Source organism: Ceratotherium simum, chromosome 2, assembly GCF_057802395.1.
Source record: "Ceratotherium simum simum isolate JZ-2026a chromosome 2, ASM5780239v1, whole genome shotgun sequence".
Taxonomy (NCBI): Eukaryota; Metazoa; Chordata; class Mammalia; order Perissodactyla; family Rhinocerotidae; genus Ceratotherium; species Ceratotherium simum.
This window is the reverse complement of record NC_141901.1, coordinates 44598001-44619193: the sequence shown is the minus strand read 5'-3', so window position 1 is coordinate 44619193 and position 21193 is coordinate 44598001. Positions and strand designations below refer to the sequence as shown.

The 21193-nt window shown below is 45.6% G+C and overlaps 1 protein-coding gene and 1 long non-coding RNA gene across 8 annotated transcripts; one reads left to right on the top strand and one right to left on the bottom strand.

Annotated features, from left to right (window-relative positions):
* Nucleotides 1-740: 740 nt before the first annotated feature.
* LOC147917948 (uncharacterized) lies at nt 741-9692 on the bottom strand. Of its 2 annotated transcripts, none has more exons than XR_015555090.1 (4): nt 9583-9692; nt 8895-9005; nt 2419-8601; nt 741-843 (listed from the first exon to the last, which is right to left on the bottom strand). It is a non-coding gene; the product is annotated as an uncharacterized LOC147917948 (long non-coding RNA). The 2 variants fall into 2 exon arrangements; XR_015555089.1 differs by lacking the exon at nt 741-843 and having other exon boundaries at nt 1071-2573; nt 2940-8601.
* On the top strand, nt 1071-8336 carry RIIAD1 (regulatory subunit of type II PKA R-subunit domain containing 1). Of its 6 annotated transcripts, none has more exons than XM_087443158.1 (6): nt 1071-1174; nt 1670-1746; nt 2798-2930; nt 6195-6241; nt 7351-7466; nt 8091-8208. In XM_087443158.1, the coding sequence occupies exons 1-5, from the start codon at nt 1091-1093 to the stop codon at nt 7388-7390; spliced, it is 381 nt and encodes a 126-aa protein (XP_087299284.1). In that variant the 5' UTR covers nt 1071-1090; the 3' UTR covers nt 7391-7466; nt 8091-8208. The 6 variants fall into 6 exon arrangements, with proteins under 6 accessions (XP_087299284.1, XP_087299279.1, XP_014647322.1 ...); XM_087443153.1 differs by having other exon boundaries at nt 7339-7466; XM_014791836.2 differs by lacking the exon at nt 2798-2930.
* Nucleotides 9693-21193: the final 11501 nt, after the last annotated feature.

Sequence of the window (21193 nt, the reverse complement as noted above, 5' to 3'; positions counted from 1 at the left end):
CTCCTTAAAAACAAACAACCAAAATGATTACTAGCCAGATGGGGTTCCTGGGAAGAGGCTTGCAGCCCACTGCGTAATCTACCTCTTGTGGTTTTTTACTGGGTTGGGAACTGCCAACATTTTCACTTCTTTTCCTCAGTCTTTGCTGAGAAGGATGTAAGCAGACCATCAAGAGACCCCTCCAAGGCCATGGCCTAATGCTGGGCTTGTTACTCAGGCTCTCTCCTTGCTCCTTGGGCAGCTGTTCACAAATCTGAAAAGACAGCCTCCCTTTTGGGCTTCTTCTCTGCCTCTCAGAAGGCCTCTGCTGGGCATGGTCTCCAGGGGTGTACAAACTCAGCACGTGTATTGACAGACAGGCTTCTGCCCTTTCCAGGCGGCTATTTCCAGCTCTCTGGCTTTGTTTCACTTTCCCTTCTTAATTAGATTCTAGAAGAACATATCTTGAGGACCAACTGCCTCTCCTTTCCCCTACTCAGTTGGGAGTGGGAGAAATAATTTTGAACTTATGAGGAGCAAGTTAATCTACACAAGAAAGTCAGTCCAAGAGGGGAAACTTCTGGTAGAATGTCCCCCAGATCCTTTCCAGCATCTTTAGTCTGACAACGTTCCTTCCTTTGCAGAACTTGGTTCATTCCATCCTATAGAGTGCTTTCTTGTTTTGAGAATCTACGACTTCAATGTCAAGTGTCTACAAGACAGGTGGAGAGGTTTGGCTTCCGGGCAGCCAAAAAGAGAAGCAGCCTACTAGGCTTCCTCCAGCTTCCGGCCAAGTGAGAGGGTCAGGAACCGGATTCTGGGAGACTCGGCTTTAGGAATTCCTGTTCCAGTTTTGCGCTAGAGCTAAGAAAAAAACTATTTGAGGTTGGCTGGGGTCAAGAAAGGTTCATCCTATATACAATCAAGCCGGGAAGTCAGTCCCCAGATCTGGGGAAAGAGATCCTTTAGAGACCCTCCCGAGTTTACTCCTCAGCTTCAGAGCGGCGCCCACAAGGCTTCCCTCTGCCCTTCCCCCGGGCTGGAGAGGGGCGGGCTTGGGGGCGGGGCCTCACAGGCGCGCGCGACCCGTAGCCTTGACGACCGCGACAAGATGGCGACGCTGCAGGGCGGGCTTCTGCGGTCCGACCCCGGGGCGCTGAGCCCCGCGCAGCTGGAGCAGCTGCGCAACTTCAAGGTGCGTGCGCCCCCCAGCCCCGTCTCCATCAAAGTGCAGCTCCCCCAGGATGAGGCCCCCGACAAGGAGGAGGGCCCCCGAGAGACAGGGCGCGGGAGCCTCTTCCCAGATAAAGGCTCGGGAAGACCCCCGGCGGACCCCGGGCTTTTGGGGCGCTGAACAGAGCGCGACAGGCGCCTAGAAGTGCAGGAAGAACCCAAACAGGGATCTGGCCAGAGAAATAGACCGCAATTATGCCGGATACGTTAACTTAGATACAAACAAGAACTTCCCACGGTGGGGACCCGACCTCAATTAGGCCCCTATATACGCCTAAGCCGGAGGCAGCAGGGAGCTCTTGGTCTGTGAGAAGACAGACAGCTTCAACTTTGAAACATCCTGGGAAAAGACGTGGGTTAAATGCGCACGTTGCTTCCCCCAGCCCTTCGCACCTCCAAGGCTTGAACCCTGAAATCCGTCTCCTCATGGAGCGTGACCCTTTGCTCTTGTCCCTAGATTCAGACTCGGATTGCTAACGAAAAGTACCTAAGGACTCACAAAGAAGTGGAGTTGCTCATAAGTGGTTTCTTCAGGTAGGTGGTTTTCCAGACCCACCTTGAGCCACTAGTGGAAAATTTTACCAAATCTTTTTGGGGACAGATGAGTGTGAGGGACCCCTTCTTTCTTTAAACACTTCCTGTTGCTTCCTTTAGGGTCTGACAGTTAGAAAATATCCTAAGACTGATTTTTTTCTAACTCTTGGATTTGTGACACCCAGTGTTTTCTTGAGTTATCTCTAGAGGTTTCCTTTAGTTATCTCTAAATTCTCAAAAGTATTAGTATTCATTCACTTTATTTTTTTTGTGTGAAGAAGATCAGCCCTGAGCTAACATCCATGCCAATCCTCCTCTTTTTGCTGAGGAAGACTGGCCCTGGGCTAACATCCGTCCCCATCTTCCTCTACTTTATATGGGACGCCGCCACAGCATGGCCTGACAAGCGGTGCATCAGAGCACCCCTGGGATCCGAACCCAGGTCACCAGCAGCGGAGCACCCGCACTTAACGGCTACCCCACGGGGCCGGCCCCAGTATTCATTCACTTTAGCTGTAAGGAAAATATATACCTTATGACACTTGGAAGAGGGAATTTGGCATTGAGAAACTCAGCAGGCAGCCATTGGGTGTAGAACAGTATTCTCCATCAGAGGAGCTTAACAAGATCACTAGAACTTAAAAAAAACTCAGATGTTTGGCCCTTCCCTACCTGAGAACACCATTGTAGAAAGACTCCAAGGGTTGGAAGCCACTCCCGTGTAAGCCTTGGGGGAAATTAGACCATTTTCCAGTGAAGTCTGGAGCATATTTTTCCTTCCCCCACACCGCCTTTCAGCATGGCATTTGCTTGAGTGGAAAATTCTCCTAATAGGATGAAAGGCAAAGAATTGAGGAAAAAAAAAAATCATGGAGCAGCAATGGATAAAAACAATAGAGCTATCTCAAATACTGTTTGGCTATAGACAAAACAAGGTTTAAATAATAATAATGGCTTCCATATCCAGGCACTGTGTGGGTGTCCCACGAGAGCAGTTATCACACTATTGTAATTGCATTGTCCATCTTCTGTTTCTCTCCCTGGACCAAAGCTCCAAGCTGGTGGAGCCATGTTTGTGTCCCCAGTGCCTACACAGTATGTGGCATCTTGGTACCCTTTTGCTGATCCTCCTAGCAACTCTACAAAAGATAGCTTTTTATTACCTCCATTTTACAGGCCAAGAGGTGAGTTACCTTCCCCAAGTTGCTGAACCCGGATCCAAATCCCTGGTTTTTCCACTGTGTTGCATTGTAAGCCCATAGGAGCTAGGGAGGCAGAAGTGGGGCTCTCCTTTGTCTTCTCAAAGGTAGACCTGGAGAGGTGTCTTTTTTCGCAGGCCCATTTGTTTTTACTGGAGCTCACTGTTCTTCATATTTTAGCCATTTCTCCAAGTGGCAGCAGATTCTCAGAGGGCAGACAGGGGAAGGAGAAACGGAAAACGAAACCTATCTGTGAAGGCTAGTTTTATTTGGGTCAGGGTAAGGCTTGGGCAAAAGATAGTTTAGGGGTCCTCTGTCAGTGTCTGCCCTGGGGATCAAGCCATCACCTTTTATACCTTTTCTTCTAAAGGGAAATAAAGGATGACGTTGTGCCTATCCTGGGGAACTTCCAATCCAAGTTCTGAATGATTCCAGCAGGGAGATTAGAGATAGATGTTAAAAGCTTGACTTAAATCACCATTTGCATTGTTCACAAACAGAAGGATTAGAACCCTTGGGGGTGGTGAATGAAGAGGGCTGCAGTTTTAGTTACATGTCAGGGATGGCCCCACTGCTTGGTCCAGGAACAGTTTCCAGGAGGAGCTGGGTGTCTGCACCTGTCCGCTGCAGGGACAGCCTCAGGCATCTTCCCTTTCCTTCCTTATCATCCCCCTCCCCAGGTAGGCCACCAGGCTTTTCCTTTTGCTGTCCCTGAAGCTACTTTACATGAAATCCTCCTGGCCTCTTCTAGGCCTTTCTCTTTCTGGGGGGGAGGGAGGAGGGGGAGAGGAAGTGTTTGGAGTTTGAGGGTTTCCTTTTGTTTGTTTGTTTGGTGTTATTGTTATTTCCTTTGGGTGGTACCAGGATGAAACAGAATCAACCCCTCATCTGTACTGGATGCTTCAGATGGTCCTTCCTGTGAAAAAGAGGAAGGGAGAAGAGTAGACGAAAGCCAGGGCAGCATGCCTGTCCTCACCTGTTGCGCAGGTCTCTGCTCTAGACTCGCTGTAAGCCATGAGAAGCTCTGAACAGGTTTTGTTGGGAAGGGAGCTCCCCACTCGGGTTTTCCAGATTCTAATGATTTATGGCCATTCAGCCACAGGTCTCTAGTCTATACTCATATATATAGTGTACAGAACTCCTAATACCTTGAATTTTGGACCTGAAAAATAGGAAGAGTAGGAATCGAACTTATTATAGGCACCCAGAGATCTCAGGTTTTAGGCTGGAGATATAATAGCAAAGTGTGAAATTGTAGAAAGGCTTTATTTGATGTTTTTGTAAACATCAAAAAAAAAAAAAAAGGCAGATGAATCTTCCTAAAATACAACACTCATTATATCATTCCTTGGCTGGAAAAATCTTCAGTGGCTTTGCAACATTGCCTTTTTTAAAAACAAAAAAAACCATTCTATTGAAATATAAAGTACAGAAAAGTGGCATATCCTAAACTGGATGAACTTACACAAGCTGAGAACATATTTGGTACTAGTGTCCAGATCAAGAAATAGAACGTGATTGGCACCTCAGACCCTTTGTGGCCCTTCTAGTCACTTCCCCCTAAAAGGTAGCCAGTGTCCTGACTTCTCACAGCACAGATTTGTTTTGCCTTTTTTGTACTTTATATAATTGGAATACTACAATATGTACTCTATGGTCTTGGCTTCTTTTGCTCAACAGTATCCGTAGATCCTCCATTCTCTTTGCTGTGTGGTATTCCACTGTGAGACTATACTATGCTTTATTTATCCATTCCCGTTGTCTTTTGAATTGAGTGTCAACATCTCTCCCTGGCCATCAAGGCCCTCCATAATAGAGCCTCCTTCACTTCCCACTGCTCCCTGCATACACCCCTACTCCACCAGACCGAACCTCTTTGTCATTCCACCAACCTCGTGGAGGGGCACTGACACTCGGTGAGTGTTCTTCTGGACCCTGGGGATACAAAGGTGGATGCGACCCAGTTCGTACCCTCGAGGAGTTCACCGTCTATGGAACGTGGGCTGTTTCTTTTCATTTCCGGGCCTTTGCTCTTGCAGCTTCCCTGGGTCTGGAACGCTCCTGTCCCTCAGCCCTTGTCCTGCCAACTGAAATCCCGTGTGCACCTCAAGGGTCCTCTCAAATGCCAGCTGCTATGTGAGGATTTTTGGGGTCCTGCTCTCAGTAACCTTTCTCTCGCCTCTGGCCTCCCGGCACACTATTGAATACCCTTCTTGTAGCACTTCCTGGAGGCTCCTTGGCCTTTTGGACATTTGGGAACTTACTCATTCCCTTTTACTGGACTGGAACTTCTTTGAGGTAGGGCTATATTTTATCTTTTTTTTTAATCAATCCCTCATATAGTACTGTTACACATAATTTATGCTCAATAATTATCAAATTGAATTGAAAGAGGAAAAGGGAAGCAAAATTCTGGACGCTTGGCAGGCAGGGCCTTCCTGGGCAGTTGAGGCCTTCTAGGCTGGTGGGGCAGGGCAGCCATGGCCGAGAGGGCGTGTTGTCGAGAGCACTGGCCTTGGAACCACCAGACCTGGGCCCTCTCTCCTTTATTTACTTTTATGAACTTGGACAAATGATTAACCTTTTGAAGGCTTGGTTTCTTCATATGTAAAATGGGGCACAATCATTACTGTTTCACAGGGTTGTTGTAAAGTGAGATACTTGTGAACATACTTTATGAACCATAAAACTGTGTGACATACGGCATCTTCAGCTCCCCAGTGGCACCAGCATTGCGGGTGTTAGCACAGTGTCCACTGTACTGCAGGGCCAACAACTGTCGTAAGTCCATCTTCTCAGCTTTGTTTGTTGTATTCCCCCCCACCCCTGTGGGAATTCATGGTTAAACTTGCTCAGAGGGTTGTGGGGTTGCAGATCTGTCCCACCACTCGTGAGCCCTCAGGACTGGGTAGCATGCTCTTCATCTTTGCCGCCTGCCCCGGTCTCTGGTTCTGTGGAAATGTTTGTTGAATGCATGACAGGCTTCACCTGGCTGCACCACAGCTGTCTTGTGAGGTGAGCAATACCAGGGCTTATCGCCATGTAAAATGTTTTGTTTCTTGTCTCAGATCCTGACTTGAAGGAAAATCAGGAATGAAAGGGTGTTTGTCAGGAGCCCTCTGGCTTTCTGACTCCCAAGACGGGCGTGTCTAGGGTCAGTCTGCTCCCTGAAAGCGCAGGACCAGCAGCTGTAGCACAGCCTGCCTTAAAGCCCCTCTCCCTCTGACCCTTATACCTTAATTTTTCCAGAGAAATGTTTTTGAAAAGACCAGACAACGTCCAAGAATTTGCTGCAGGTGAGTAAGGCAGTGTCTGTTCTGGGTGTTTGGTACACCCGCACAAGGAGTATTATTGGGAGTGTAGACCGGGTCAAGCCCAGGAGTCTTCCTGCAGTTTGGGGTACTTCTTCACTTGATGTCCCCCAAGGGAGCTTTTTTCAGAAGGCTCTTTCCTCCACTGTCATTTCCTCAAGATGAGGACAGATAAGAAATGAGTCAGAACTTCCTCATGGTGAGAATTGTTAAAAATTTTGAGATTCCCAAAGGAACGTACTGGCAGCTCTTTCCCTGCAAATCTTAAAGCAGGGTTCTCAACCCTGGCTGCACATTAGAATCACCTGGGGAGCTTTTAAAAATACCGATGCCCAGGCCTACCCCCAGAGGTTTTTATTTAATTAGTCTGGGGTGGGGCCCGGCATTCACAGTTTTAAGGGCTCCCAAGGTGATTCTAATGGGCTCTGCTGCCCCCAGATGGCTTAGGGTCAATGGTATTTAGAGGGATGGGGCTGGGTTGGATGATTTCTTGGGTCCTGTTAGCCCTGGGAGTTGGTTACGGCCTCAAACTGTTTCTAACTGAATCTAAGTATGTCTTTGCTGCCACAGCAGATGCTGCCTCTGATTCACATTATGCTGGGTGTATAAAAGCCTCTTCTGTCGTCATCCTGCGAGAGCCTGGCTCTCCTCTGAGACGATATTCTCAGAGAGGGCGTGATATCTCAGAGACAGGAGCTGGCAAGCCGTGTTGAGACAAAAATAACACTTGGCATTTATTTGGGGCCCAAGATGGGCCAGGAGCAGAAAACCCAGAGACTCCCTCAGCCCTCTGATGGCTTCCTGTGCGTCAGCAAGGTGGCGAATGGCAGGGCAGGGCGGAGGGGACAGGAGCCATCCTGTGTAAGCCCTTCCTGGGAACGCTTGAGCTGGCAGGTCAGAACTGCTTGGCCTGAGGACAGTGACCACAGGATTTGCTGTGACATCTCATATTACGTTGTAAAGCAGGGCCACCAGTAACAGTCCTGCTGAGCCATCTTAACTTTTTAGCAGAATAAGCTGTCTCCCTCCCAGTCTTTTTCCCTTGGGTTTAGATGATTTCTTCTTTTTGATTCTTATCCCAGACCATTTCACAGATCCAAGACTTCCCAACAAGATTCACATGCAGCTAATTAAGGAGAAGAAAGCGGCTTAATTAGCAAAATCATGATGCTCAGCTGTTGAGAGAGACCAGAAAGAATCCAGCCTTGGGGTGGGTGTTAACCTCACTTACAGACAGAGGCTTCTCTCCTCTTGTGAAATAAGTGCTGGCTTCTCGGCCCAGGGTGGGAAAGAAACCAGAGGGAGGAGTTGAAGAGAAGTTTCATGCAAGTGTTTAGTTTTCTTGACACTATTTTGGGGAATTAAGGACTGTGAAGAAAGACCCAGCGTTCGTCTAGCATGTCTGTGGCAGGAAGAGACATCTGTCTTCTTAATCTAGTGCAATGGATTAAGAGAATGGAAGCGGAGTAGTTGGGGGCAAAGACAGTGACAGGGATGTGGGGGTGGGACCCGTTAGCATCAAGACCTTTCTCTCCAACTGCAGAATTCCAGAGCACGCCTGCAGATGGCCTTTCCTTATGTCCCTGGTGATGGGAGCAGAGGGGGGCTTCCCATTGCTTCTGGAAAGGGTGGGAGCAGTTCCCTTGTTGCATCTGGAATTGGGCGCTTTCCTGCTCCCCTCACCTTCAGACCAGGCTATGCCATTAGGGCCATCACACGTTTTTCAGGCAGGATGACTTCTGAAATGATTCTGAAGGTTGGGATTTTTTTTTTTTTAAATGTGGGGTGAGGAAAGCCACACTCCTGATTGAGCAGAACCATTTCTGTTTTGCAGGGTCATCTGGAAGCAAGAGAGCCCTGCTGCCATCACTGTGGGTTTCCAAGCTTCCTTGGGCTCTGTCTGTTGTTGCAAAGCTTTTAAAAATACTCATTAAAAACAGACCTTGCTGCTCTCTGTGCGTTGTTTCACTCAAGAGAGGAAGACATCCTTCATGGGAGGGCTGCTCTGCCCCTACTGTGACCTGGTAGACAGCAGGCCTGTTTCTCTGTCCGTGGCAGCCCGTGGGCCTCTCAGCTGGGTCAGCAGGCTGTTTCCACATGTTCCTCAATACTGTGTGCTCCCTGCCCTTCCAGGCCACTCCGTCCCAGAGCCAAGGCCAGATGAAAGAACAGGAGTGGGGACCCTGAGAGGACCACACCTGGTGGTGGTGGTGCTGAAACGAACAGAGTCCATACTTCAGCTGTGGGTTTGTTTTTTCTTTATCTTACCTCCTGGGTTACTGTACAGAGTGTACAGGTGATGATTAACTTTTATTTCCAAAGAGGCAATAATAAGAGGAATTGGGCTGGAAGGACAGCAAGAGAGAATGAGATTAGACATAGAAAACCTATTCAGGGTCATAAATATTGTGAAATATGAGCCTAACAGGTGACTCAGAGAGGTGGTGGACTTTGTTCTTGAGGATTTTTAGGAACAAGCTGCCCATCCATTTGATTTTCAGCTAAGAGGCAGGGTAGTGGAGTAGTTGGCCTTATGAAGTCCTTTCCAGGCCCAGGAGGCGTGGAAGTCTTGCATGTGTATGTCCCACCTCTCTGGCCTCCGCAACCCACTGGCTCCACTGTATAAAGGACCTCTCACCTGTGTGTCACGTGTCAACATCACCATGGCAACAGAAGCACAGCCCAAAGCAGGGGCTGTATTATTTTTGTTTCTCTTGTCTCTGCCTGTCTTGTTCCCAGCTGCCATCACCTGCAATGGTAGAAAGGGCAACAAAACAGGGTGTTTAGTTTAGAACTATTAAAATTACACATAATAAGTTACAGAACAGGAACCTGAGGTCTTATTTTAAGTGCTTTCAGAATCGCACTTCAGTAGCTCTAGCCCTGACAATGAGGTAGCCCTGTTTAGAAAATCCAAACGAAGCCTTCAGCAAAAAACACACATCTTCTGAGGACCTCTGATGTGAAATGTTATATTAGACATTCTTGGAACCTTTCCTGGGAGAAGGGACCTGCAACAATGTGGGGTGAGAGCAAAATGTTTTTCAGGATGCTTGAGTGCCTGATTTAATACTGTGAGAGTACAGTGGCTTAGTCTTGGGGAGTTTCCTGGTAGAAATAAGAAATGCATTTCATTTAAAATACATTTCAAAGCCTTCCTGAGTAAAGAGTGCATCTAACACATGGTCATAGGGCATCTACTTTGTGTGAGATAGTGTGCTAGGGCCCGGGAGTTAGGCAGAGAGATTGGCCCTGCTATGCAGTGGGTTATGGTCTGGGAGATGGGCTGCTTTTCTCCCCAAACCTTAACTGTCTGAATATCTCACCTTTTAGACTGAAAGCTCCATCAAGGCAGGGACCAAATCTAAAAATCGAACTTGTTCACTATTGAATCCCTGACTCCCAGAACAGTGTCTGCATAGGGCCAGTGCTCAATAAGCATCTGTGGAGAGAACAAATGCTTGTGTAATTGAATGAGCAATTACATTATGTCAGTCGCTATAAAGACAGTTATATACCTGTGACGGAAGTAGGTACATGTATAGGAGGAGGCAGAAGGAAGAATACCAGGTCTGCCTGAGGGAGTGAGGGAAGCCTCACGGAAACTGTGGTAGGTAAGACAAGATTTGCCGGGCAGATGGGAGAGGCATGGGGTAGTCAGGGTACCTTAGGTGCTTCCATTTTGCTGAGCAAGATGGTGCTGGCAGACCCTGTTTGTTGCTTGCTCATCCTCAATACCCCTTTCTTTCTTGCTAATGGAACGCCAGTGTTGTTGAGGGCAGCAGTGTGCTTAGCCACAGTGGTGGATTGTATTTATCTAAGCCAACCACAACAATCATTCCCTGATTTCCCAGCCTTCCTTGCAGCTAGGGGCAGCCATGTGTCCATGAGCTATAGGTAAAAGTGTGCTGGGATTTCTAGGCCAGTTTTTGCTTTTTTTTTTTTTTTTTTTTTTTTGCTGAGGAAGACTCGCCCCGAGCTAACATCTGCTGCCAATCTTCCTCTTTTTTTTTTTTTGTATGTGAGCCGCCATCACAGCATGGCCACTAACAGACGAGTGGTGTAGGTCTGTGCCTAGGAACTGAACCCAGGTCGCCAAAGCAGAATGCACAGAACTTAACCACTAGGCCACCGGGGCTGGCCCACTTTTGCTTTCTTAAGCAAAAAAAAAAAAGGGGCAAGAGAGGGACGTGACAAATTAATCTCGTGTAGCCCTCCCTTCCTTTTCTCCCCTTTCTTCCTGATTTGAACCTCAACGTGCTGTCTAGAGCCGAGCAGCCATCTTAAGGCCATGAAGCAACAAGCAGGAGGGTGAGAGCCAATCTTCTGAAGTGGCAGAGAGGAAAAATCAGAAGATTCTGAGGCCCTAATGGCATCTTGAGCACTTGAACAGCCAGCAATCACCTGCCTTCAGACTTCTTGGCAAGTGAGAAAAGTAAATCCCCAACTTGTTTTGAAATCAGACCAGAGTTTAAATTCTGACCCACCACTTATTAGATGTGTGGCATTGGCCAACCCATTTAACTTCCTTGAGCATTAGGTTTCTTATCTGTAAACTAAGACATCTAATACCCACCTCTCAGGGCTGTTGTATTAGGGATAAAGAATGGAGAGTGCCTGGCATGTGGGAGGTGTTCACTAGGGGTGTGTCTTATTGGAGGTGTGTAAAGTGCAAGAGTGGGAGTAGTGGGAGAGTAGTGCGAGAAGATGTCAGACAAGAAGGTGGGGACAAATCACAAAGAGAACTGTGTACTAGGCAAATGAGGTTAGTTTTTATCGTGTAGGCAATGGACAGCCAGCAAAGAATTTTAAGCCAAGTAGAGTTCATGAAGAGATTTGCATTTATGAAGTGTCATAGTGTGGAAGACAAATTGGAGGAAACTAAGACTAGAAATGGAAAGACCTGTAGGGAGACAATCGCCATAGTCCAAGCCACCACTGTCTCTCCCCTGCACCACTTCATTTACGTCTTACTGGTCTCTTTGCTGGCCCTCCTGCCCACTCTGTCAGTTGAGAACGTATTTAGCTGCATGCAACAGAAAACCCAATTTTCAGTGGCTTATGCAAGTAGGGGGTTATTTTGCTCACCTAATAAGAAGTCTGGCAGTAAGCAAGATGCAAAAGTTTAATGATGTCGACAAGGACTCCTACCAGGCTTCCATCTTTCAGCCTTAGCCTATGGTCTCACCTTTGTGAGAGGGCTCCTGCACTCCCAGAGGCCCTTTCTGTACTCCAGGCAGAGAGATGGAAGGAGAGACACACCAGCTGAGTCTATCCCTTTTTATCAGGAAAGAAAAGTTTTCCTGAAAGTCCTCCCCACCCAGGTCTCACAGGCCAGACCAGGGTCATGTGGTCCACCCCAAGTGCAACAGAGACCAGGAAAGGGAACATTTAACTCCTCTAGATTGTAGAGCAAAAGGTGGCAAGAGAAAAGGAGGGGCAGGGGCAGCTGTTGGGTCAGCCCCAAAGCAGTGCCTGCCCCACCCGCACTCCCTGATTCATTCTCCATGTCACAGCTAGAAGGATCTTTCAAGAAACCTAAATCAGAGTATGTCACTCTCCTGCATAAAACCCTTTAATGGTTTTCCATGCACTTAAAATAAAATCCAGATGGCTTTCCAGGGGCTACAGAGCTTTGCAAAACCCTCTCCACCTCTCAGACGTCTTCCACTCTTTCTCTCCGCCTCACTATGCTCCAGCCATACTGATCTTTTCTCTCTTCCTCAAACATGCCAAGGTAGTTCCCACTGTAGGGGCTTTGAACTCTGCCTGCATTTCTCTTCCCCTGATCTACAGGGCTGGTGGTCCAGGTTGGGATGCTCTGTGCCGAAAGAAAACTCTGCTAATCAAATGGGCCTTGCTTTTCTCACATACCAAGTCTGGAGGTGGCGGCTGCTGGTGTTGGTTCAGGGCCCGCCTCTCTGTAGTTTCCTCTCTTTCCTTCATGGTCACAGGAGGATCAGGAAGGGACTGTGTCAGTGACCCTTGTCTTTCTTTTCTGGAAAGCAAAAGCTTCTCCAGAATACCCCTCCATCCCCGCCAACTTTCACCAACATTGCATCGGCCAAAACTGTACGTGGCTTCCTCTTTAAGGGAGGCTGGGGAATTGCATATTTAGCTAGCCAACAGTGCCCTAGATGGCTTCTTGTCACTTTCTCAGCGAGTCCTGTCCTAGGGATCCAACTGAAGTAGCCTCCCCCAGATATATTTTAATATTGAATTTAAAATACCCACCCAGCCATTCTCTATCATATCACTCTGTTTTGTTTGCTTCACAACATCTATTTATCTTGTTTGCTTATTTTCTCATTATTGTCTGGGGCTCCAAGAATTTGAGCTCCAGTGAGCAGGCCTTATCAGTCTTGTCCGTCACTCCAAGGCCAGCACCTACAACCGTGCCTGGCACATGCAGCTGCTCAATGTGTACTTGCTGAATGATTGCATGGATGGATGGTGGTTAGAAGCCTGAACTGCAGCATCAGGGCTTGATCTATACAGTGGCATGAAAACAGGAGATAAATTCTAGATGTATTTAGGAGGCAGGACTTGTGATTTGAATGGGGTGGAATTATAAAGGGGGTGTAGATTCTAGAATGACTTCCAGGTTTCTTTCACTAATACAGCAGGGAAGTAGATAGGGGCAGGAGAAATGGGGAGATGAATTTAGACCAAAAGGCTTCCACTGAATTTGCAGTTGGGTCATGGGTACTATTAATATGAACAGTTTCAGTGGGTTTGGCAGAAGTCAGACTGTAGTGGACTTAGTAGCGACTGTGCGATGAGGATGTGAAAGTGGATGCACACGGCCTGTGAAGACAACCTTCTAGGATCATGGCTGTGAGAGGAAGGCGAAGGAAGGGCAGTAGTTAGAAGGTGAAGCAGGATCAAGGGCGGGCTTTTGCAATGAGAGATGCTTGAGCATCCAAGGATCTGACATTTTCCATCTCTTCCGATCTATTTTACTTTTAGGCTAAAAACATTAGGAGCTTCTTGAAAATGTTGCACAGATTGGACCTGATATCTAGAGATAATGAGGACTAATAGGCAGGCTTAACTTTGCCACCATGTGACCTAGAGCAACCACTCTGTGTCAGGCTCCTCATCCGCACAGTCCAGCAGTAGCTCTCACAGGCTAGCAGTAAGGATTGCCTCCGTCTTGCTGTTCAAGGGGTGGAAAGAAAGGGCAGCGTCTAGAAAGCAAGGCCCTCTCCTTCTAGCTGGACAGGCCTCTACTGCCCTCTCCTGGGCATGGCTGGAGACTCCACTCAGAGAATGCCTGTTCTAGGCCTGAGTGGAGAGTCAGTAGGAGGAGAAACAGGGCTGAGTGGAAAATATTCACAAATTTACAGATTGCTGTAATAGAAAGTTTCTTCAGAAGTTACAAAATCCAGGGCCTTCTCCTTCAGTGCTGCTGCATGAGCTCCTTAGATGTTTCCTTCTTAAGTGTTGGAAGAAAGAAAACTTGCCAGGTTGATTATTCATTCACTTACTTATTCACTCGTTGATTCAAGAAATATTAGGGTATATTATATACTCAGCGTGAAAACTGTTGGAAATAAGACATACTCTTTCCTCAAGGAACTCATAGTCTAGTGAGTGAAGACAGATACACAGAATTATAATACAGTTTCAAAAGTGAAATGACGGGCCGGCCCCGTGGCTTAGCGGTTAAGTGCGTGCGCTCCGCTGCTGGCGACCTGGGTTCGGATCCCGGGGGTGCACCGATGCACCGCTTCTCCGGCCATGCTGAGGCCGCGTCCCACATATAGCAACTAGAAGGATGTGCAGCTATGACATACAACTATCTACTGGGGCTTTGGGGGGGGGAAAATAAATAAATAAAACTATAAAAAAAAAGTGAAACGATAAGAGAAACACATAAGCCATTGTGGGCACACAGAGGAGGGTCACCTAACTGGCCCTGTGGTAATGGGGTGGGGGCATAATGAGATGGCCAGAAAATATTTCCCAATATGGGAGTTGAACGCTAACAGATGAATTGGAATTACAGGTACCAAGTTACTGTCTCCTACCATATCTCCCCATTATTAAATCTGAAGGGCAATTCTTGTTTCCTCCAAGGAAAGTTCTTCCTGAAGTCTTCTCTCACTTTTATTTATTTATTTATTTCCCCCAAAGCCCCAGTGGATAGTTGTATGTCATAGTTGCACAGCCTTCTAGTTGCTGTATGTGGGACATGGCCTCAGCATGGCCGGAGAAGCGGTGCCTCGGTGCGCGCCCGGGATCCCAACCCGGGCTGCCAGCAGGGCAGCGTGCGCATTTAACCACTAAGCCACGGGGCCGGCCCATCTTCTCTCACTTTTATCTCTGTGTTTAGCACAGTCTCTTAGGGCCTTGGTTTTCATGTCTGTAAAAAGAGGGGCGTGCTACTAGATTTTACTTTTGAGCATCGTTGATGTGGCTGAACTCTAGGAATGTTAACATTCTGATTTGTAAAAACATCTCCCTGGGAGCAGGCTGGCATGTGCATATGGACACGCAAACCCCAGTTTTTAAGCATCTATGGGAAAATTCAGCTTTGATCCAAAAGAACCAAACGTGTGCTTTGTATACAATAGCCTCTCACTAAATGCTTGTTGAAAAAGAACAGACTCTCGGCATTCTTAAACCATTCCTGTAGTTCCCTTGGGTTGCTGAGTTTCTTCATCTGTAAAGGGGGATAATGTGTCCCTTATGGATTTGTTATGAGGGTTGTCATTACACACCCAGGCACTGTACCCATGTCTGACCCATAGCAGGCCTTCATAGATAGCAGCTATTATTTCAGTGAAGTAGCAGAACTCAATGCATTATTTTCCCAGGACCAATTTAACCTGGCACAGGGGATGGTCACTGAGGAGAGAGTCACAAGTGTTGTCATCTTAGTGAGAAAAGTAAACTAAAATTAAATGCAATGTTGGAATTTAGGACTATTTAGCGTGAGACTGAAGACTTAGAGCTTTCTCAAGAAAGCTTCTTCATGGCCCAACATAACGGTTCAGTAGTCAGACTTCTGACTCCATCTCTTATAGGTCCCAGGTGGCCTGGAATCTGAGGCAGGTCCTTCAGGAACAGGACTTCACAAAGTATCCTGTTCTTTTCATCAGTCTGGAGAAGTGATAGCACAGAATCCTCAAAGAATTACAGTGATGAGTGACTCTCTGGGGACTGGGAGAACAAAATTCCAATAGTTGTCTGGTAGCTGTAGGGTAGGTTAATTGTTCAATTAACATGTACCTGAAAACTAAATCTGATGGAAAGAGGCTAAATGGGTTACTGCATTTCGTTTCCACACTTTACAACTAGAGAAAAGAAAACCAAATGTCAAAGGAGAGGACTGAATCAGAGAATTTCTTCAAGTAGAAACTGCCTTAGAGATCAGAAAGTCCTATCTTATTTTACAGATGAAGAAACTTGCTCACAGATGACAGAGTGATAGACAGGGCTGGCACTCTCCTGATTTCCAATCAAATGTGATTCCAGTATTTCATGCTAGAAAAAAGTACCTAGAATTATTTAGCTTGGAGAACAAAAGTTACTGGATGACAATTCAGCAACTTATACCTCTGTGTAGTTAACCTATCATTCTAACTATAGGTGAGGACAAAATCCATTCATTTATTCAACGGACATCTGAGTGCCAACTATATCTCACTCAAGGTCATTTCCAGCTCCATGATTTCCATGAATTCGCTGGTCTGAACATCATCTTGAACTAGATGTTATGGGAATATCCATTGAGTGTAAAGAAAGGTAGTCCACTCCTTAAGGAGGAAAGGAAGATGCAGAGTGTATTTTTTTTTTTAAGATTTTATTTATTTATTTTCCCCCACAGCCCCAGTAGATAGTTGTATGTCACAGCTGCACATCCTTCTAGTTGCTGTATGCGGGACGCGGCCTCAGCATGGCCAGAGAAGCGGTGCGTCGGTGCGCCCCCGGGATCCGAACCCGGGCCGTCAGCAGCGGAGCGTGCGCACTTAACCGCTAAGCCACGGGGCTGGCCCAACAGAGTGTATTCTTGATCACGTGTATTCAATAGGTCAGAGCAGTGCTAGGACTAGTCTATAATAAAATCCAAACACAATGTCTATTTGGTTTTTTCCCTCAGCTGATGGCCCTTCCAACAGTAAAGTAATAGATTGTGAGACTCCACATACCAAACCATCTAGGAGGGAAGAGAAGTTGTCTATAACTGTCCAAGGTGAGAAGTATCAAAAAAATTTATTCTACTTCTCATTTTTAAAGGTACTATGGTGGATGCTATGGTGTGCCATCCAGATACCTGCCTTCAGGACTGAAGCACTCATCCTGTGCCTTCCCTCCTGCCCAAGCTGCTGAGAATTTTGGTGGCTAACAGTTCATAGCTAAGACCCCTCTAAAAATTGCCCTTGACTGAAAAATCATGCAAGGTCAAGCCGGCCCTATCCTGAGACAGTCTGCCTCCAACTGGTCAATGTGGAAGTATAAAGGTCTGATTCCCTTGCCTCCATGGGGGACAACTCTGAGGGGTCACAACAGCTCCAGAGCTCCTTCTGTCCGATCCTGTGGTCTTCACTTTCTCACAGGTGTTGTTGATCCCAACAGCACACCCTAATAAACTTCCTTTACTCAAATCTCCATCTTGAAGTATGTTTCCCAGAGAACCCAACCTGGCAACAAGAGTACTGAGGAAGCAGATTCTAAAATGGGATTTTAAAGCTGAATCACCTGCTGGCCAACTGGCAGTGAGGACCCCATTGCTGGTGGTAGAGAGAGCACGGATGGCCCCTGGCACACTGCATCAGTGCAGTTAAAACTGTCACTAGTGGTGAACTAGGATGGGATCCTGGGGGGAGGGAATGCATTAGTGGGAGAAATACATCAGGTTTGAGAAGCTATAAAGACAATGGAATTGGATTGCTGCTGGAGGCTAGCAATGCATTGGAGAAAGACAAGGAAAGGCTGAGGGTGATTAATGACTAACTAAAGGCTAACTAAAGCCTGAGGCTTTCCTTGGCAACTTTAAAGAGACTTTTATCTGCTGCATCTAGAAGACCCAAAAAGCTGAGAATAAGGTCCAGAATTTAATTATAAGAGTAGCAGAGTTAAGAGAAGTTTGAATTCTTAACTCTGGCAGGTCTATTGGGAAGGAGTGAGACTTTGAGACATGGGATGAGGATGAGGCACCTGGGTTGGTGCTTTAAAAAATCTTGAATCCCCAAATTCTCCTGCGATCCCTTGGGCCTGCATAAGTGCCCACTTCTTCCTGTTAAGGCCTATCACTCCTTTCTTGCTTAAAGCTGATGCAGAGGCCTCTGCCTTGCAAGACAATGCACACTCCCTTCAAGATCTGCCCAATCTCCTCTCCTGGCCTCCAGACCAGTAACTAGAATTAAGTGCATCAGAACTCGGCTAAGAGCCCCACTAAGGGGAGGCTATGCCCTGGAGGCACTCGAGGGCCTGGCCAGCATGTACTGGAGGAGATATGTGGGGCTGGATTCTGAGGGTGTTGGATCAAGGAGGGTGGCACATAAAGTTTGATAAGGGAGAGTATATGGATATGAGAGCACCTTCCCATGATACAGGACTTAATGTTATGACAAGGACCCCAAGAGATGTTGCTGACATTCTAATAGGATGGCTCTTGGAAACTTGGAGAAAGCCACAGCCCACATTAAGTGAAGTAGAAATGCCAGAACTGCCATGATATGGTGAAGGAAGGAATCAAAAGGCTCAAAAAAGTGGGCATGTTAGAGTGAATATGTTAAGTGAAGCCAGAAAATTCACCAAATGATTATGTTCCATCAGAGAGCCCAAAGGATAGTCTATTTACTGAAGTGATAAAAGTACTGGTGAGACGAGCACCAGTTTCATTGAGTTCAGGGATGGCCTTGCTTGGTAGGCCAGGGCTGAACTGTCACAGAAGTGGGCTCACTGATAGCAATGAGGACGACAGGATGCTGAAACGGGCAGGTGGTGGGTGCCTAACCACTGGAATCAAAGTGGCTGAATTATTGTACTGAGCAGAAAGGTTGGAGAGGCAGCCAGGGGCTGACTGGCAGAGAGCTCTGGAGATCATTAATAGAACACGGCTTTCTTGGGAACAAGATAGATGGCACTCAACAAGAATATTGCTCAATCTATACAATAAAAAGAAATCAAGGATGGATGATCAGAAGGCTGAGGGCAGTCATCCTGATAAAAAGTTACAATTCCTTACTGTTTCTACACGTAAGCCTGCTTTAAAAAATAAATCTTTATTGAGCCCAATTTAAAAAATAAATCTTTATTGAGGTATAATTTATTTACATTAAAATTTACCAATTTAAAATGCACACTTTAATAAGTTTTTCAAATATATACAGTTGTTTAACCATCACCACAAGATAGGTAACTTTTTCATCATCTCACATTCCCTTGGCCCAGAGGTATGCTGGAGCCAACTTATACCACCTAGTGAAATCCAACTGTTAGCTAGCATCTCTTCCCTACTCAATGTTCAGTGACATTGGTAATGTGAAATTGGCAAAGGAAGGAGTATTTACACCATAGAAATTGGCAAATGCTACAAATCAGGGCTCCCTTCCCACTGAAAGCTGGTTGTTAAACATTTACCAGCCCATAACAGCTCATGCCCCTTTTCAGTCAATCCCCATCCAAAGCTCTGGCTCCTAGCCATCATTGGTATTTTGTCACTAGAGTTTTGCCTTTTTAAGAATTTCATATAAATGGAATCATACAGTGTGTAGTCTTTTGTGTCCAACTTCTTTTATGTAGCATATTTTTAGATTTATCAATGTTGTGTGTATCATTAGTTTGTTCCTTTATCTTGCTGAGTAGTATTCCATTGTTTATCTATGCAATAATTGATGGCCATTTGGCTTGTTTCCATTTGGGGAAATAAAGCTCCTATGAACATTAATGTAGCATTAGTAACTTTATTTTTTAATCTAATAAACTATTTTTTTTTCCTGAGGAAGATTCACCCTGAGCTAACATCTGTCAACAATCTTCCTCTTTTTCCTTGAGGAAGATTCGCCCTGGGCTAACATCTGTGGCCAATCTTCCACTATTTTGCATGTGGCTCACTGCCACAGCATGGCCGATGAGTGCTGTAGGTCCACACCCGGGATCTGAACCCGTGAACCCAGGCTGCCAGAGTGGACTGAACTTAACTACTACGCCACTGGGCTGGCCCCTAGCATTAGTAACTTTCCATTTCTCTTGAGTAAATATCTGGGAATGGGACTGCTGCATTAAATAAGTGTATGTTTAACTTTGTAAGGAATTGCCAAACTCTTTTCCAAAGTGGCTACCCCATTTTGCATTCCTACCAGGAATGTATGACCAGTTTCTCTGCATCCTCACCAGTATTTGGTGTTGTCACAATTTTTTATTTTAGCCATTCTGATAAGTGTATAGTAATATTTCATTGTGGTTTTCATTTGCATTTCTCTGATGGCTAATTATGTTGAACATCTTTTCATATGCTTATTTTCCCTCTATATATCCTTTTTGGTAAAATATATGTTCATATCTTTTGCCCCTTTTTGTAATTGGATTGTTTGTGGGCTGAGAGTTATTTTTATTTAGATATATGTTAGATATATGGTTTGCAAATATTGTTTCTCAGTAGCTTGTTTTTTCATCCTCTGTATTTATTGTTAGATTTATACTTAAGCATTTTTTGAGCAATTATAAACAGTGTTGTATTTTTAATTTTGGTGTCCACATGGGGTGTGTGTGTATTAATTTATTTCTAGACGTTTCTTTGTAGATTCCTTGAGATTTTCTATACAGACAATCACATCATCAGCAAATGGGGACAGTTTTTTATTTTCTGATCCATATGGCTTTTACTTTCCTTTCTTGCCTGATTGCACTGTCTAGAACTGCTGGCACTATGTTGAATAAAGAGGGGTGACAGCAGACATACTTGCCTTGTTCCTGATCTTAGGAGAAAAGCACTCAGACTTTCATCATTAAGTATAGTATTAACTGTAGGCTTTTTGTAGGTGCTCGTCAAGTTGAAGAAGTGTCCCCATGGGGGCCGGCCCCATGGCACAGTGGTTAAGTGTGCGTGTGCCACTGCTGGCAGCCCGGGTTCAGATCCTGGGCACACACTGATGCACCACTTGTCAGGCCATGCTGTGGTGGTGTCCCACATAAAGTGGAGGAAGATGGGCATGGATGTTAGCTCAGGGCCAGTCTTCCTCAGCAAAAAGAGGAGGATTGGCATGGATGTTAGCTCAGGGCTGATCTTCCTCACGGAAAAAAAAAAAAAAAAGAAGCATCCCTGTATTCCTATTTCTCTGATGTTTTTTAAAAAAATCATGAATGGGTGTTGAATTTTGTCAAATGATTTTTCTGAATCAATTGATATGATCATGTGATTTTCTTCTTTAGAGTGTTAATATGGTGGATTAGATGGATTGAGTTTTGAATACTGAACCAGACTTGCATCCCTGGAATGAACCCCACTAGGGCATGGTGTATAGATCTTTTTATACATTGCTAAAATCTATTTGTTGATACTTTGTTAAAGACTTTTACATTTATATTCCTGAGAAATAACGGTCTGTACTTATCTTTTTTTGTACTGTTGTCTGTTTTTTTTTTTTCAGGGTAAAACTAGCTTCATAAAATGAATTAAGAAGTATTCCCTCTTCTATTTTGCAGAAGAGATTATGTAGAATTGGTGTTAGTTCTTCTTTAAACATTTGGTAGAATTCTCCAGAGAAATCATCTGGGCCTAGAGAATATTTTGGGGGAGGAAGAGAGGGGAGTTTTACATCATGAATTCAATTTTCTTAACTGTTATAGGGCTATTCAAATCATCTATTTCATATTGGGTTAGTTGTGGTAGTTTGTGCTTTTTAAGGATTTGGTCAGTTTTGTCTAAGTTGTCAAATTTATATGTATAGAGTTCATTGTATCATCTTTTTGATATTTGTAAGG